At 38.9% G+C, this 18,202-nt stretch overlaps 1 protein-coding gene across 1 annotated transcript in view; it reads left to right on the top strand.

Annotated features, from left to right (window-relative positions):
- Nucleotides 1-18,202, top strand: part of ERICH6 (glutamate rich 6) — a 30,136-nt gene that overhangs the window by 10,489 nt on the left and 1,445 nt on the right. The window contains exons 7-13 of the mRNA XM_045811085.2: nt 1,362-1,475; nt 2,421-2,578; nt 3,020-3,090; nt 4,045-4,190; nt 9,591-9,676; nt 11,625-11,780; nt 14,672-14,900. Coding sequence (XP_045667041.1) covers nt 1,362-1,475; nt 2,421-2,578; nt 3,020-3,090; nt 4,045-4,190; nt 9,591-9,676; nt 11,625-11,780; nt 14,672-14,900 — 960 coding nt within the window. The remainder of the gene's footprint in view (nt 1-1,361; nt 1,476-2,420; nt 2,579-3,019; nt 3,091-4,044; nt 4,191-9,590; nt 9,677-11,624; nt 11,781-14,671; nt 14,901-18,202) is intronic.

Here is an 18,202-nt window from a genome sequence, read left to right as displayed (position 1 = left end):
GGGTCACCCTTTAGACTCTTCAGGCTGAAACTCTTGTTCAAACCTAGCTCCTTCCTCTTTCTGAACCCCAAAAGCTTTCTGAACCCGAGGAGATGGCTGAAGTTTTCTTCTGCTGACACCCAGAGATGGTCCTGAACATGAGGAAAGCCTGGTGGTCTTTCTTCCAGGGGAGTTGTCCCTGCACTGGCCCCCGGATCTTGGGCAGATCTTTCAGGCCCGCTTGCCTGGGGCTTTGACAGGGGCGGCCACAGCTGGCCTGCCAGCTCTCCTCTCCAGCTGCACCCTCTTCAGGGGCAGATTCCAGCCCCACTCGTGGTCTTTGGAAGCATCTCCTACTTGCTTCCCTTGCAGATGAAAGGGTAAAGGGACTATGGGCTGAGGAGCTAATTACCAAGACCCTGGTAGGGAAATGGCCTGGCGTCGCCACACACTCTTTCTCCCTGCCCTGTCACCTGGGAGACAAACTAGATGTTTTACCACCGTCTCTCCATGGCGGGGCGTTACCCCCCAAGGGTTCTGCTTTCAGCCATGTGCAGTACTTATTATCAGGTAGTTTCAACAGCCTCAAGATAGTGGCCATCACCCCAGAGTGGTGACTGTCTGGCTGCACTGGCCACCTCAGCCACCATTTGGCCGCACAGTGGCCATTTTGTCAGTCCCAGAGAACGGCAGAGACAGCTGGCCTGGTAGTGTTCGTGACCTGCAAGTCTCGCACGCTGTGGGTTTCTCCTGGAGGCCTGTGCTGAGGCTTGGCTGCTTGCCTGCCCAGGAGCCCCCTAACTCCAAGTCTCCTGTGGCTTCCCCTGGCCTCCCACACCCCTTCTGAATTAACCTCCTAGCACAGACAGGAGATTTCAGAGTCCCAACCTGGGGCTAATGTGTATTATCCTTTGTCTCCTGCATCTAGTCACACACTGTAGCCCTCCCTCTGATGACTCCAATGTCAGCAGTAAAGCCATTTGTGCAACTTTCTTCTCGCACTGAGGAGGCATCCTAAGGATCCACCAGCTCCTGATGGGCTCAGCTGCGCTCTGGTGAACCAGACAGAGGCCCTCAAAACACCACCTCAGCCTCTTCAGGCCTCAGCAGCCCTTGAATAGAAATAAGGTTTCATTACTGGAATATACAGATCTTGCTGGCTTGGCACCTTCTGGTATAGGATCTCAGCCCCCTGCAAATTCACCCCCAGCTATTTCAGCCCCCAGGGATTCGGACTGGTTGGCACATCCCCCCACCCCCATCCCTCTTGCTCCCCTACTGGACATTTGCTGGTCCTGCCCAGAGCCCTGGCTCCTACTGCTCTCAGAGGCTCTGGGCTTCCTTGTGCACACCGATTCATTTTTGTTTTTCCCTCACTGAAGGAAGAAGAGGAGGAAGTATCACCCCGGTGTGAATTTTGTGGGGGCGATCTAAGAACATTTCTTTCCAATGTGGATATTTTCTCTGATGATGATAGCGCGGAATCAATAGAAGAAGTAAGTTCTAAAGCAGGTTTACGGAGGAAATGGTGTTATTTTTAAATCTATGAAGTATTTTCTCCTGCATCTTCCCCCGCACTGAAATGCTTAAAAGAGTTACCTGTTAGCTGGTGGGGAAACGCACATCATAATCACGACGGGATACCATCTCATACCCACTCTGATGGCTATAATCAAAAAGACGGATGATACTAATAAGTGTCGACAAGGTTGTAGAGAAACTAGAAGATAATATGGTGCAGCCACTTCGAGAAACAGTCTGGCAATTCCTTGAAAAGTTAAATATGTGGGTACATATAGCTCAGCAATTACACTTCTAGGTTTATGCCCAAGAGAAGTGACACCCTCTATCTACACAAAAACTTGAACACAAATGTTCGTAGTAACATGATTCATAACAGCTGAAAAGTGAAAACAACCCAAATATCTATCAGCTGACAAACAGGTGAATAAATGTGGTGTGTCCATACAATGGAATATTATTCAACCATAAAAAGAACTGAAGTACTGATACATGCTACAACAAGACGAACCTTGAAAACGTTATGCTGAGCAAAAGCCGATCACGAAGTACAACAAGTGTCTGATTCCACTTACATGAATGTACCGAACAGGAAATCTAGGCAGACAGAATGCAGGTTAGTTCCTTCCAGGAGCTGAGAGAAGAGGATGGGGAGGGCGTGTTAAGGGATAAGGGTTCATGTTCTAAAAGTTTGCTGCAGTGATGGTTTTGCACAACTCTGTGAATTCACTAAAAACCACTGACTCATCCACTTGAAATGGATGCAAATTACGGTATATGAATTCTATCTCAAGAAAGCTGTTACCAGAAAAAAGTTACCATAGATCATTATCTAAAGTTCATTAGCCATTTGGGGTTTTTTCCCCTAAGTATCTTCATCGAAGACTAGTGAGATGAAAAATGACCTTTCTGTTTTTCAGGCCTCCTGTTGTAGGTATTTTCAAAATCTGGTTGACTACATCTATGAGGAAAAAAAAAAAACCCAGGGCCCTAAAGCGGAATTAATCTGTATTGACCCTCACGCAGCCCATGGCACTGAAGTTGATAGACTCAAAGCAAAGGAAAAAGCCCTGCAGAGGTAACACTGAGCCTTTGATGTTGAAACTCAGGCCCACTGAAGTAGAGAGCTTTTTGTCAATGAACTTAGTTTTTTAAAAATATATAATTTTGAAGAGGTGTTCCAGGTAAGAAATAAAAATTGGCCGATGCAAACTCATTAAACTTCTTGGTGGATGTTGTTGAAATTCAGAAGCTCCCAGAAACTCCGTGAACTCACCAATTTAAAGTCGAAATCTACCAACTGCAAATTCTCAGCTCAATTTAGAATTCCCGTGTTGGAGAAATTTGTCGACTAAAGAGAGTAGAGACCCATGTGAACTGATTAAATGCCTGGATTCACAAGTAATGATAGATAAAAATAATAAGGGATGGCATTTAAACAGTTGAAATTTGTACTAAAATTCGTTTTTAAACTTCAAACACATTTCAGACTTTTGCATCATATTTTTCAATCTTACAGAAAACAAGAGCGACAAATGGCCAGACAATTTGCAATAATGACAAACGGACAGACTAATTTTCCTGAAGAAGGTGAGTTCCTCAGCACTGATGCTATCAATCAGTTGTACATCAGAAAGCTCAGATGTTTGACCAAGAGCTGAAATTGGTGTATTTAAAAAATAATATTTAAAATGTTCATTCCAGGGGTGCCTGGGTGGCTTAGTCATTATGCATCTGCCTTTGGCTCAGGTCATGATCCCAGGGTTCTGGGGCTCTGTGCTCTGTGGGGGACCTGCTTCTCCCTCCCTCTCTGCCCCTCCCCCTGCTCCTTCTCTCTTGCTCTCTCTCAAGTAAATAAAATCTAAAAAAATAATAATAATAATACATAAATAAAATGTTCATTCCGGTCAATGCATCAGTGAAAATGGTTCAGAAAAAATGGCGTTTCAGTTATGTGGCTTTTGAAGTTTTTAGTCTTCCGCTTACAGTTGTTACTCATCGACATAAATTAGCAACATCTATAGAGCACTTTACAGGTAGTTGCAAAGAGTTCCGAGTTGCTATAGTATGGGTGAAACTGAAGGAGCACTGATTTTTAGAATCAGAAGTTCTTGATTTATAGCCTTGCTTTTCTCCCTGTAGGCTGGCTGATTTGGGGTAAATTACTTAATCTTTCCGAGCATCAGGCAGCTCCTGTACCACTCAGAGCTATTGAAAAGATACGTAGACAAGATAAACGTTTGTTGTGGTTTAAACTAAATCCCTAATACAAAGTTCCTTGATAGTCAACTATTCCTTACTAAACATAAGGCCAGAAAATTCCACTTAATAAAAATCATCTTTCTTTTAACAAAGGAACGTTTTCATTTTTTAACAAAAGAAGGCACTCACTTTAATTTAATGAAGGACCTCATTTGTCTTCCATTAAAAAAAAAGTCTGATGAATCAATGCATTTGTAATAGGGTTTGAAATTTCATTTTAGAAGAGAAGTTTTGGATTATTTTAAACAAATACCTACTTTCATGTGATTCTTTTCTCATTAGATTCAAAGCACTTAAAAACAATTTCTTATCAACTTTCCGTGGATATTCCAGAAAAAGAGCTAGTTGCTGACACACTACTTGATTTCCAGCTAGAAAATAGAAACATTTCCATGGTTTGCTGTGATGCTAGAACAGCATGTGGAAAGGTAATTCTTTTTTAATTTTTTTACTCAGACTCTTTAAAATCAGTTTTTCCTAAAATTGTAAAAGCTATGATAATGAATGTAACAGGTTGGCTACATAACACTTTTAACTCTTTGTCAAGAACAAATGGTACAGACTGGCTTCTTCCACTAGACTTTATAACAATGCTTTTACATATATTATATGGCAGGCTATTTTGGTTAAAGCCTTTTGATTTTAAAATGTGATCATTGGAACATTTGGAACCCATAAAAAACTAGAGAAAAAGGGGGAGAAAATCACCTAAAGCCTCAAGCACTTCCCCAAAATCATTGTTAATATTTCAATATTTTCTAGATCCACACTGCCCAATAGGGTAGCAACAACTACTTATGCCTATCTAAATTTAAAATACCTAAAATTAGGGGCACCTGGGTGGCACAGCGGTTAAGCGTCTGCCTTCGGCTCAGGGCGTGATCCCGGGGTCCTGGGATCGAGCCCCACATCAGGCTCCTCCACTATGAGCCTGCTTCTTCCTCTCCCACTCCCCCTGCTTGTGTTCCCTCTCTCGCTGGCTGTCTCTATCTCTGTCAAATAAATAAAATCTTTTAAAAAAATAAAATAAAATACCTAAAATTAAATTAAATTTAAAATGAAACTATTCAGTCACACTAGGGAACTATTCAGTCACACTAGTCACATTTCTTTTTTTTTTTAAAGACATTTTATTTTTATTTTTTTAAAGATTTTATTTATTTAATCGACAGAGATAGAGACAGCCAGCAAGAGAGGGAACACAAGCAGGGGGAGTGGGAGAGGAAGAAGCAGGCTCCTAGCGGAGGAGCCTGATGTGGGGCTTGATCCCACAACGCCGGGATCACGCCCTGAGCCGAAGGCAGACGCTTAACCGCTGTGCCACCCAGGTGCCCCACACTAGTCACATTTCTAATACTGAACAGCTGTGTGTGACTAAGGGCTACCATATTGCAGTGCTGATACAGAACATTCTTACGGTCACCGAAAGTTCTATCAGACAGCACTGTTCTAGACTTTTTACCCATTGGTTTTGGTTAACATACTTGTAATTATATTACATGTGTAATTTTTATCTCTTTTTAAAATTTATTAGAGAAAATATTTCCATGATATTATATAGCTTACATTAACAGCATTTTAATATCTATGTGCTTCTTTATGTAATTTATTTAACCATTCCCCTGTTATTGGACATACAGGTTAGCAGGGGTTTTTTTGCTATACTAAATAACATTGCTTTGAATATCTTTGTGTATAAATGTATTTTTATATAAGTATATTATTTCAGAATAGATTTCTAGAAATTAAATTATGGAGACCAGATTTGTTTCTCTTCGGTGATATAGAATTTAAGGCATGGCAGTGAACTGAAGTGACAGAATCAAATCCAAATAGTGTCTGGAGGAAAGTCACCTGTCCCTCAGATTTCTCCTGCAAATTATCTTTCGGTTTCAGTTACTAGCACACAGTGAAAAAGAACCAAGAATGCAAGAAAACTCAACACCACAGTTGAAAACCCAGAGGAATAATATTTAATTTTAAAAAGACCTGCAAAGACTTTGGAAATTAAACTATGCTTAAGAAAATAAAATATCAGCTTGAAGATATACAGGGGGAACAGAAAATTATAGCAACATAATCAGTGTGTAAAGAAAACAATGGAACTTACAGAAATGAAAAATATAATAACTGAAGTTTAAAAACTTAAAAGATGACAGTTAAACACAGGTTAGACCCAACTAAAGAGAGAACTAATGACCTGGAAAAAAGTTAAAAAAAAATTATAAAATTCTCCATGGTAACAAACTTAAGTAAAGAATATAGAATAAAGTGTATGATATATGAAAATGAGGTGTCCAAAACATATTTATTCAAAATCCCAAAAGGAGAGGAGAAAGAAAATCTGACAGAGACAGTATCTGAAGAGATAATGGATAATTTTCTACAGATGTAAGAAGCCCAATGAATTCCAATCAAGATGAAATAAAGAAAAAAAAAATCCTAGACATGTCAGAGCAAAACCGTAGAACACAGAGGGAAAAAATATCTTAAAAGCAGCAGAGAACAAGTAGTCCTATTTATATTCAAAGAAGAGTTAGACTGTCAGATAATCTCCCAAAAGCAACAATGGAAGACAGAAGGCAGTGGAATGTCTTTAGTGTGCTTAAAGAAAGTATCAGTCTAGAAGTCTATAACTGGTTAAAATATTTTTCAAGAAAATGTGCCCAAAAAAGACATTGTCTAGTAAAGTGAAAGATCATTTGTCACTAGTAGCCCCTCATTAAAGGATATTCTAAAGAATGTGCTTTGTGTAATTTAGATGATCTGAGATTCAAGAAAGATGAAGAGAAAAAGTGGTACATTAGACTTTTTTTTCATGTTGATTTATAAAAATTCCTTATACTAGGATGCAAGCCCGTTGTGTGTCGTATTGCTGCAACTACTTTTCCCTTCTTGTCTTGTCTTTCACCATTTTAATTGTAATTTATCAAATCCTTCATGGATACTGCTTTTTTTCATTGGTTGGTTAATCCTTCTCTGACCTGATATAATAAAGCTATTCTCCTATGTTAAAAAAATCTCTGTAGGTCTGCATTTCACATTTAGGTCTTTATTCCACTTGGAAGTGATTTTTACATATAATGTGAGGTAGTGGTTCTAATTTCATTTAAACAATATGGAGGGGCACTTGGGTGGGTCAGTCGGTTAAGCGTCTGCCTTTGGCTCAGCTCATGATCCCGTTATGATTATGGAATTTTTCATTTTTCCTTTTCCTTTTGTGGAATTTTGCTTTACATATATTGAAACTGTCTTAATATGGGAAAAGTCTTTTGTAATGTTACATCTTCCTGGTGGATTAAAACTTTTATCATTCTGAAGTAATCTTTATCTCTAGTAATACTCTTTAGTATTTTCATATATCATTTATATTTATAATCTTTTTGTATTCTTATATTTTAGATTTGTCTCTTGTAAATAATATATGGTTGGAATTTTTCCTTAAAAAAAGAACTAATATGACATTCTTTGTCTATTAACTGGAGCATTTAGTCTATTTACATATAATTACTGACATTCTTTAATATTTTCTATTTGTTCCTTGTTACGTATTTTTCTTTTCCTTTATCCTTCCTGGTCTTTTGGGTAGGTATTTAAAATATGTCATTCTATTTTTTGTTTTACCTCTACAAGCTTGGAAGTTAGACTCTCTGTCTCTATTGTTTCTCTGGCTACCCTAGAAATTTCAGCAAGTAAATTTAATTTATCCAAGTCTGAAGTTAAGGTATATTATTTGCCCTTCTCTCAGATATTATACCCAGAGATGGAATTGCTGAATCCCAAGATATGTCTTTCACTTTACTAGATGAAGCCAAAATGATTTCCAAGTTGTTGGACCAAATTACATTGATCCACTAGAGGCAAACATAGTGACTCTTTGTTCTTCATCCTTTCCAATAGTCAGTACTAGCAGACTTTTCATTTTCTTTGCCAGTATGATAGGTATGAACTGATCTCTAATTGTGGTTTTAATTTCCCTTTCCCAGATTACTAATGATGTTGAGCACCTCTTCATTTATTGACTGTTTGAGATTTCTCCTTTGAGAAGTGCTCAAGAGTTTTTTTGGCCCATTTTTCTCAAATGGTCATAATATCCAAGAGGAACTGGGTACCAGCATACATGCATAACCACGTTTGCTGTATCACTGTTTACAATAGTCAAAAACTGGGAATGACCCAAATATCCATTAAATAAACAGTGATAAATTCATACCATGAAACACTATACACAAATCAAAGTTAATGGACCAGGGGCGCCTGGGTGGCTCAGTCGTTAAGCATCTGCCTTTGGCTCAGGGTGTGATCCCGGGGTCCTGGGATCGAGCCCCACATCAGGCTCCTCCACTGGGAGCCTGCTTCTTCCTCTCCCACTCCCCCTGGCTGTGTTCCCTCTCTTGCTAGCTGTCTCTCTCCCTGTCAAATAAATAAATAAAATCTTAAAAAAAAAAAGTTAATGGACCACAGCTACACACTGGAACATGCGTGAAACTCACATACATAACATTGAAAATATTAAAGATTACATGATGTATATTTCTACTTATGTAAAATTCAAAATGAGAAAAATTAAAGCTATTTGTTTAGAAATTATAAAAGTGCAAAGAAATGACCATGAAATCAGAGTAGTGGTTATGTCTAGGAAAGAAAGTTACCAACTTTGAGATAGACACACAGAAGGGGCTCCTAGAGTATTGGCATTGTTCTATTTCTTGACCCAGATGGCGATAACAATGGGTGAACACTTTATAATTACTCACTAACAAAACAGCATGTTTTAGCACTTTTCTGAATGTATTTCATATTTCATAACTTTTAAAATGAAAAAATGTGTTATCTTCCAAAATAAATGGCAACATTTATAGGAATATTTAGGTGGTTTCATTGTTTAGCCCTAGAAATTCTTGAATCGATTTTACTATAATACAAGATTAGGAATACAAAGAATCTTTGATTAGAAAATGTTACTGGGCACAAATTCATTTCCCTATTGAGTATTACATATAAAATAGTTAAAGTTGGAGATATAATAAGGATTATCTCCCTGTATTTCTTTCTTCAATTTCTCATACACCATTAGTGTTTTGCTCAAATAACTTCAAGAGCAACCTTGAAGAGACACCAGATGCTAATAGCTTATACATGAGTTTAAAGTCACTCTGTTGAGGGGCACCTGGGTGGCTTGGTTGTTAAGTGTCTGCCTTCAGCTCAGGTCATGATTCCAAGGTCCTGAGATCAAGCCCCGCATCGGGGTTCCCTGCTCAGTGGGAAGCCTGCTTCTCCCTCTCCCACTCCCCCTGCTTGTGTTCCTCTCTTGCTGTGTCTCTCTCTGTCAAATAAATAAAATCTTAAAAAAAAAATAAAAATAAAAAAATATAGTCACTCTGTTGAAATATAATTTATATACAGAATTCACCTTTTTTAGATGTACAGCTCTATGAATTTTGGCAGTTATGTAACCACTACTACAATTAGCTTATAGAATATTTCCATTGTGCTAGGGCTGCCATTTAATCTTCTGTTTTGTTTCTATAGTAAATTGTGAACAAAGTAAAAAATTAAAAAAAAAAAAAAGCCCTTTCAAAAAGATATGAAATGTCAGATTCCTGCCTGAAAGCTTTCATCAAGTTATCTGCAAGGGTTAGGAACAATCTTTAATGATTCCTAAGGATTGTTCCCTGTCACTGTTGCAGGGCCGAAAATTTAAATTAAGAAATGGTTTGTATCACTGCCTAGCGAGCAAGGAATGCCTATTACTATCATAATTAGTATGTTGTATCTGGAACAATTAGCAGTTAAGGGTCCTTTCATTTTCTGTGGTGCGTATATAGATCATGAGGAATGAGCTCTTAGAGAAACACTACAAACATGGGAGCAAGTTTCTGACTTCATTTCCAGATGGAACAACACAAATATTGTATCCTTTCAACAAGTTATTCATATTAGCTTTAGTTCTTCACAAAAAAGATAGGAAAAAAATATAGAAAACTATAAAGAAAAGATAGATATTATCCCAAACCCTGCCACCCAGAGAAAAGCTGTTAACATCTTTTTTATGTATCTTTCCTTTTTTATTTGAGCATATATATAATTCTTTAGAAATCAATTCTTCAACTTGTTATTCATACCTTTCAACTTGCCCTCTTTGTATAATAATATTAAATAATAATGTTATGAGTATATAATATGCAATAAAGATAGAAATACACCACCATTTTTATGACCACAAGGTATTTCATTATAGGGATGTACTGTAATTACAAAGGCGGCTTCACAATTTTTTGCTATTATATACAACAGCTAAATGAACAGCTTTGGCAGACTTCATTGCATATTATCACTTATTTCCTTGAATTGAATGTCTAGGAGTAGAAACTATGGCTAAGAAATTACAGACATTTTAAAGCTTTGATAGATTTTGTCCCCCAGAAAATGTGTACCAATTTACACATCTGCGAGCAGCACATTGTTTTTTAATACAAAAGTTCGATATCCATTTTATGGAACACTAAGTTACTCGTCTCTTGCACTTCCACCTGATGGCCAAGCCATTTGCTATGTGGACATAAAGGCCATTTAATACATCAAGGAAAGTAAAAAACAGACAAAACTATGAAGTGAGGAGAGCTTTTTGGTGAATGCAGGTCCCACTTTAATAGGAGAAAGTCATGTTTAGTAATAGTTTCCTAAAAGTTTAGGACCATATATATATATATATAAAAGTTTAGTCAAACCCAGTTAATCAACCAGAAGATTGACTTTCAAGGCGTAGGAAGTATAATGAAGTTTTAGCTCAGGCCCCATGAAAGAAAGTGTAGGTTTTGTTTTATCAACAAATTTTACATAACTTCCCCCAACTTTTATCATTAGTTATCATTTCATGCCCTGGCTTTAATTCTTCATTCTCGTGAAGGCCATGGCTGCTTTTCACAATGACTCAGAGTCAGTCTTGTGTACCTCTGGGCTTCTCTGATCAGCTTAGATAGGACTGAGTATTATTAACCTAAATTATCCTCAGTAAACTTTATTCTTTTTGATGCTATTATAGATGGAATTATTTTCTTAATTACATTTTCAGAATGTTCACTTCTAGTACACAGAAGTACAATTTAATTTTTGTACATTGGTCTTGTTGCCTACAACCCTGCTGGACTTGTTTGTTAGTTCTAATATATTGTTTCATGGATTCCTTAGGATTTTCTATATATAAGAGCAGGTCTCTGCAAATAGAGATAGTTTCACATCTTTCATTTCCAATCTGGATGACTTTTTTTCTTTTTCTTTCATAAAATTTCCCTAGTTAGACCTTTCAGTGCAATGTTGAATAGAAGTGGGGAGAGTGAACATTTTTGATTGGTTCCTGATCTAAGCGGGAAGTCACTCAGTCTTTGACCATTAAGTATGATGTCAGCGGTGGGTTTTTGTTAGACACTGTCAGGTTGAGGAGTTTCCCTTTTATTCTTAGTTCATTGAGTTGTTTATCATGAAAAGGCATTGGATTTTATCAAATGCTTTTTCTGTGTATATTGAAAGGATCATTTTTTTGTTCTTTATTCTATCAATATAATATATTTCATTGATTAATTTTTAGATGTCAAGCCAACCTTGCATTCCTGGGATAAACTCCACTTTGTCATAGTATATAATTCTTTTTATACATTGCTAGATTCCATTTGCTGGTATTTTGGTTGAGGCTTTTTGCATCTTGTAAATATATTTTGATCCCATAAAAAGCATAAAATTCTTTTTGTAATAACAGTAGCTCCTATTCCACAATCGTTTCAAAGTCTCTCTCATAAATTGAATTTATTCCCAGAATAGTCAAGGACCATTAGAACAACTCAAATGACCTTATCTGATCTCAGCTACCCATCTGGAAACCTAGCCATCATCCGAGTGCCCAACAAAATAAATGGTTTCACTTGTATAGTCCAAGAAGACATGCCAACTGACCCTGCAATCCTGGCATTGCTAGATTCTTCTGGCAGAAGTTCATGCTATCATCCCAATGGAAATGTCTGGTAGGCTTCTAGGTTTCTCCTGCTGCCATTTTGGTGGGGGGGGGGGGCGGCGGGTGGTGGTGGTTGTGAAATTTTATTTTTTCTAACTTTATTGAGATATAATTGACATATAACATTGTGTAAGTTGAAGACATAAAATGTGTTGATTTGATACACTTACATATTGCAAAATGAGTATCACATTGCATTAGCTAACACCTCCATCATGTCACATAATTACCCTTCTTTTTTGTGTTGAGAACGTTTAAGATATACCTCTTAGCAACTTTCAAATATATATATACAGTATTATTAACTATTATCTCTATGCAGTATATTAAATCCCTAGAATTTAACCCTCTTATGGCTGGAAGTTTTCTTTTACCTTTCAAATTATAAAAATAAAAATAATTTAAGAATTATTTAAGTTAGTGGTCTTTAGATAGTCATGTTCAACTCAGAGGAATTTTTTAATTTATGTTATTCCATATCTTCTCGGAAAAATCCCAGGCAACTATGTAAAACAAAGCTCATCATATTCTTTCTATAAACAGTAAGAAAATATAAACTATGTTATTTTAATATTAGAAAAAGATCTCTAAACAAATTATATGGTCACCTGAGGGATTTGGGATATGAACCCAGGTGGTCTCTCTATGCCTGATGTCATACTACCACCTCTATGGAAATAATTCACAATGGATAGCTGCTACACTATGTTGTTATAGTTGTATGTGTGTGTTATATTTTGAGATATATCTATAACTATTCCAATATCCCTATAGCCACAACCAACAGTAATATACAAAGTCTCTAGAGATCCCCATCCCATTTTGATCTAGAACTTATCTACACTGTGACTTCACATTATTTCATTTAGCCTGAGGAAGTGAAATTTGGGTTCTAATTTCAAATGCAGTTCCAACTTCCTGAGCTTTTCAGAAAGAGATACTCTTTCCCTTTAAATTATTTACAGGAATGACAATCTCATCTTGAGAAACTCCTTTCATAACTGACAAAGTCTGGACATTCTGCCAGTACTTGAGAAAGTTAAGACATTTGTGGTTTTTTTAGGCCTAATGCAGTAGTCAGTCCATTACCCCTATGTGTACTGAAGAATTTCTACTTATCCTTCAGGGTTCAATAGCAATCCTGGGGCGCCTGGGTGGCTCAGGCATTGGGCGTCTGCCTTTGTCTCGGGTCGTGATCCCAGGGTCCTGGGATCGAGTCCCACATCATTGGGCTCCCTGCTCGGCGGGAAGCCTGCTTCTCCCTCTCCCACTCGCCCTGCTTGTGTTCCCTCTCTTGCTGTCTCTGTCAAATAAATAAATAAATAAAATCTTTAAAATTAAAAAAAAAAGCAATCCTATATTACATCTGATGGGGGTACTGTATTAATTGTCACCAGATATTCATTGGTTTCTAGGACTTTCCCCTGTCTGTGAAGTCTCTGACCCACTAGCTGAACTCCTGGCCCTCTGATGGGCCTTCTGCATACTCTCACAGCCCCTTCTAGCTGCCTCTGCCTTTCGTGTAGCAAGCCCATCTCCCCTGCTGGACTGATGTTGTTTGAAGGCACACTCTGATCTTTGCCACTACAAGCATGTATCTGTACGTGATATAGACTCAAATTATTCATTTAATAAACATTCTTTATCTACATAGTTTTAGCCAAGTATTATTTTCATCCACATTTCCAGATGAAAGGAAACTTCTTCCTCCCGCATACAATAAGATCATCACCTCAATTTCTCACTTGCACTTTTGTTATTAGATTACTGCCACTAATCAGCAGTGGGGAAATAAGATGTTATCTTGCTCTAGGGACCCTCATGGCCAATTCATCTAGTTTTTTTTTTTTAAAGATTTTATTTATTTATTTGACAGAGATAGAGGCAGCCAGCGAGAGAGGGAACACAAGCAGGGGGAGTGGGAGAGGAAGAAGCAGGCTCATAGCGGAGGAGCCTGATGTGGGGCTCGATCCCGGAACGCCGGGATCACGCCCTGAGCCGAAGGCAGACGCCTAACCGCTATGCCATCCAGGCGCCCCCAATTCATCTAGTTTTAAAAAAATAATTTATTATCAAATTCAGCCAACTTTCTAAGTACCCAGAACTATACCTATTCCCTCTCCTCAAGGAAGGGATGGGCGATCCAAGTTGGAAGAAGGTGAGAGAGCACGAGGAGGAGATAACTAAGTAGAATGGCAGTCCTTACTGCACTGGAACTCAGACTGTGCTAATATGTATGTAATGCAGTGAAACGTGGCATCAGCTACGCCAAGAGACTGGGGAGGCCCCATTAGTCTAAACTCCACCTTGTGCTCTGTCACAAGGCTCTTCGCCGGCACTCTGAGCCATCTCAGAGATGTTCCCTGAGCCTCTCCTGCCCACACCCAGCCCTGACAAGAGCCATCCTAGAAGAACCCCTGGCTCCCAGTTGCTGGACACTATTAGAACACAGCTGTCCTGACTGAGGCCAATGGGGCCTTCCCCGGGATTATAGTCACTGGTCTTCATTTCATCCTGGGGAAAATCTAAGCACTGGTCTTCTCCCCTCTTCAGGCACAGCCTGCCCGCCTCGCCTGCATGTCTTCTTGTCCAGACTAAACCTTCCGTGCTCCCCCTTCATTCTTCCCAGCACACAGTTTTCCAGATCCTTTTACCATCCTGGTTCCGTCTTTGGGACCCAGTTTGGTTTGTCAGTAGGTCTTGGGTTGGATCCGCTACTTCAAATTAGCATAAAATTCAGTCCCAGTATTACCACTCCCAAGATTACCTGAGGTTTTGCACCACGTGGAGGCTACCGGCCAGCATAAACTGGGGCTCCCCTTGGCTAGCAAGCGACAGGGCTAATTTCAAGGTTGAATTATAATGTTCCTGTTTATAATTTTTGATTTCCTTTGTGCCCAGGGTATACATCAATATCTTGGGAGGTCAATACTCAGATCAAGCTGGCAACAGAATAAGGGCTTGGAATTGGTCCAGTTCTGTTGCTTCCTCACCCTTTGTTTCATTTAAACCTGTCTTCCTGGCTTTGAACCATTACATTGGAATTCGCATCTTAGAACAAGACAAGATTTCAATCACTTTTCTAGCAATGGGCCAACAGGCAAGAATCAGTGTTGGGACCAAAGTGAAGGTATGTACATTTTTGAAAACAGTTCAAAGCATTTAGAATAATAAGAGTAAAATGACTTTTGTTAGTGTGTACCAACAGATTATAATTGTGTGCAATCTACTGTCCACTAAGAGTTTTGGAATTCATTGGAAAAATCACATAGTGAAAATTTCATATTAATTGTTTGTTCTTCAGAAATTCCTCTTAGTTCAGGGTGGATAATACTAACACCGTGTTTACTCTGTGACCAAGTAGTGTTACTTTGGGAGTTTGGTTTTAGGATTTTGTATTGTGTTTGTTTTTGCTTCGTGTTATAGCAGAAAGTCCTGGGCTGAGTCAGGAGACCTGGGTTCCAACCATGTTCAAGACTAAGCATAAGTCCCGTCTCCTTGGAGACACTTCCCAGACCTTCCAGCCCTTTGCCCAATCAGGGTCCAATTCATGGCCTTCCCTGGGGTGTCCATGTACTCACCTCTGTCCTTGTGCTTGCTGGACCATGCTGCCTTACTTGCCCCTATGGCTGCCTTTCCTACCAGATGGTGTCCTTCTAGAGCTAGAAGGACAAAATCTCTGCCTTACTGATTCCTCTGCCCCACCCAGGGCATGGCCTAGAATACACTCTCAGGACTGGCAATGGTTAAGAACATGGCCTTCAGGTTACAGGGACATAGTTTCTTACCTCAACTTTGCTACTTAGCTAAGTGGGTGAACTTGAACTTCAGTTCCCTCATCTATAAGATGAGGAAATGATTCCTACCAAACAGATTGCTGTGAAGATTCAATGAGAATGCAAAGTACCTAGCATGGTGCTTGATACCATGGTTGGTGGTACTAAGTACTCAGTAAATGAAAGCTCCATATACACTTTGTCAGTTATATCTCAATAATGTTGAAATATATATACAGATAGAGAGGTAGAGATAAATAAAGGTCTATGTAGCATATCTGGTGTGTGGCTCTGAACAAGTCCCTTAAACTCATAGGCCCTTTGTTTCATCAATTATTAAAGGCAGAGACTGCTCCAGACTTCAAAGGTATTGTCAACCCCGAAAAATTCTATGCTTAAATAAGTGGAAATATGACCTCAATATTCAGCACAGGCAGAAATATCTCATAAAGACCCAACAGAGGGGACACTTCAGAGTCAGCCAACAGGGAGTGAGGGTCTACAGTGGGCTCAGCGCTATTCCGGCCACTTTCGGTCTGTCTGGCTACCGCGCTCAGCTGCTCAGGCTCCAGACAAGCTGCTTTATTTGTTAGAAATTTATAAGATAGGCTTCTTTTGACACATTACATTCATGGTAAATGCGTTCTTACCAAAAACGTAAAAAATGTTCTCTCTCTCTCTCTCTCCCCCCTCACTCCTTAGAAATGAATTTTAATCAGAAAGAGAGTCATTTTGATCCAAAAAAACAATGTGATGTTAAAATTTTTTCCATTTCTCATTATCCTCATGATCACCCTTTCTTTAGGTTTTTAAAAATTACGAAAGTGATAGGTTAAATACATTCTCATATTTGAAGATTCAAATAATATAGAAATAGGGTAAAAAATTGAGATTCCACTTTCATCCTTTCATCTATTCTCATCCCTTTCCCAAAGGTAATCACCACCCCAAAGCTAGTATTTCTTTGTTCAGTGGATTTATAAGTTATTCATACACATCTTTTTTACAATAAAAATTGGATCGTATTGCTTTTATTGTTGGGGGGATTTTCTGTTTTTGTTTTCCAGTTAAGGAGTACTAGAGGTTTTTCCATGTCTACATTTCCAAGCATATTTGTCTATTTTGTTTTTAATCGCTCTATAATGTTTCATATGCATTATAGTTAATTTATGCCACATGGAGTGGCCTCCCAGTGGCATCAGCCAGTTCTTCACTTCCTCCTCCTGGAAGCATTTCTTGCCTTGCTTCCGGGGCACTGCTCTCCCTTGATTTTCCTTCCATCTTGGGGACTGTTCCTTCTCATTTTTCTTTGCTGACTCTCTTCATTTCCCCATTTTCTACATATTGAGGGCTCCAGGCCTCCCCCGGGGCTCTTCTTCATCTCCCTAGTGAATCACTCCCTAGGTGGTCTCATGGAGTCTCCTGTCCTTAAATACCACCTCATCTTGATAACCATTTTCTCTTCCACGAACTTTTAGCTTGCACATCCCGGATTCCAACCCTGCATCTCCGTTTGTGTGTCTAAGAGGGCATTAAAAACTTAGCGAAATTAGATCGCAGAGCTTGGCGCGCCCTCAGTCTTCTCCACCTCAGCGATGACGACTGCATTCCTTCAGTGCTCAGTACTCCCCCTCTCCGCGTCACAGCCTCAATTCTGCTCCCTGCAGGTCCTATAAACCCTGCCTCCCTCCGGAACAGCTCTGGTCTCCAAACCTTGGTCTCGAACCTTCTTAAGTCCTCTAATACCATCCTTCTTGTCTGCCTCTTGGGCCGGGTCCATCTCTTGTTTAAATCATTATAAGAGCTTCGTAATGAGTCTCCCTGCTTCTGGTCTTCCCCAAGGTGACTCTTAAGGCTCTGTGGTCAGGAAATTCAACACGTTGACTGTCTTCTTGGTGCATTGTACCTTCTGCCTTGGGCCAGCCTGATCTTTCACCTCCCGTATTAGCTCTTCAGCTCCGCCCATTATAGGACTCAGCGTTATCAGTGAAGTTCTTTGTTTTAATTTTAACAAAAAGATTATATTATCAATATGTATTATTCCCAATGTCCCTACCAGTGACCTTTGCCTTAAATTCTATTCTGTATGATGTTAAATTGCTACACCTGCTTTCTTTTTAGTTAGCATTTGCTTGGTACATTTTTTACATCCTTTGATTTTCAATGTTTTCATACAGTTTTAAGTTAGATGTGTCTCTTGCAAACAGTATGTAACTTGATTTCGTTGCTTTCCTCAACCTAATAGACTCAATCTTTTCATACATTTTATTTTAATGATCATTCTAAAATTGTTAACACATCTTTCTATATGCATAGCATTTCCAAGTCCTCTAGTTATTTCTTCTCTTCGACAACCATAATTCTCTCCAATCCCTCAGAAAATATTAACTATATATATTCCAGAGTCTTCCTCTGGCTACTAATTCTGTCTCCTTGAATATTGGTATCTCCGATAGGTAAATCTGGCCTCTCCCTCGTGGCCTCAAATTTCCTCAGATATTTGGTGATTCCTGACTGTGTGTTCATTTTGTATCTGAGAATCCCTGCTTTCCTGCGTGTTCTGCTTACTGAAGTTTGTTCGCGGGGACTGTGGGAAAGCAGCCGTTGAGGGGTGGAAGGCTCGCCCCAGTGCCAGACTTCCAGCTCCAGCCTGTGC

The sequence above is a fragment of the Ursus americanus genome, chromosome 20 (genome assembly GCF_024610735.1).
Source record: "Ursus americanus isolate L20-20 chromosome 20, mUrsAme1.1.p, whole genome shotgun sequence".
Classification (NCBI taxonomy): Eukaryota; Metazoa; Chordata; class Mammalia; order Carnivora; family Ursidae; genus Ursus; species Ursus americanus.
The sequence above is the reverse complement of the archived record's forward strand: the minus strand, read 5'-3'. Positions and strand labels throughout refer to the sequence as shown.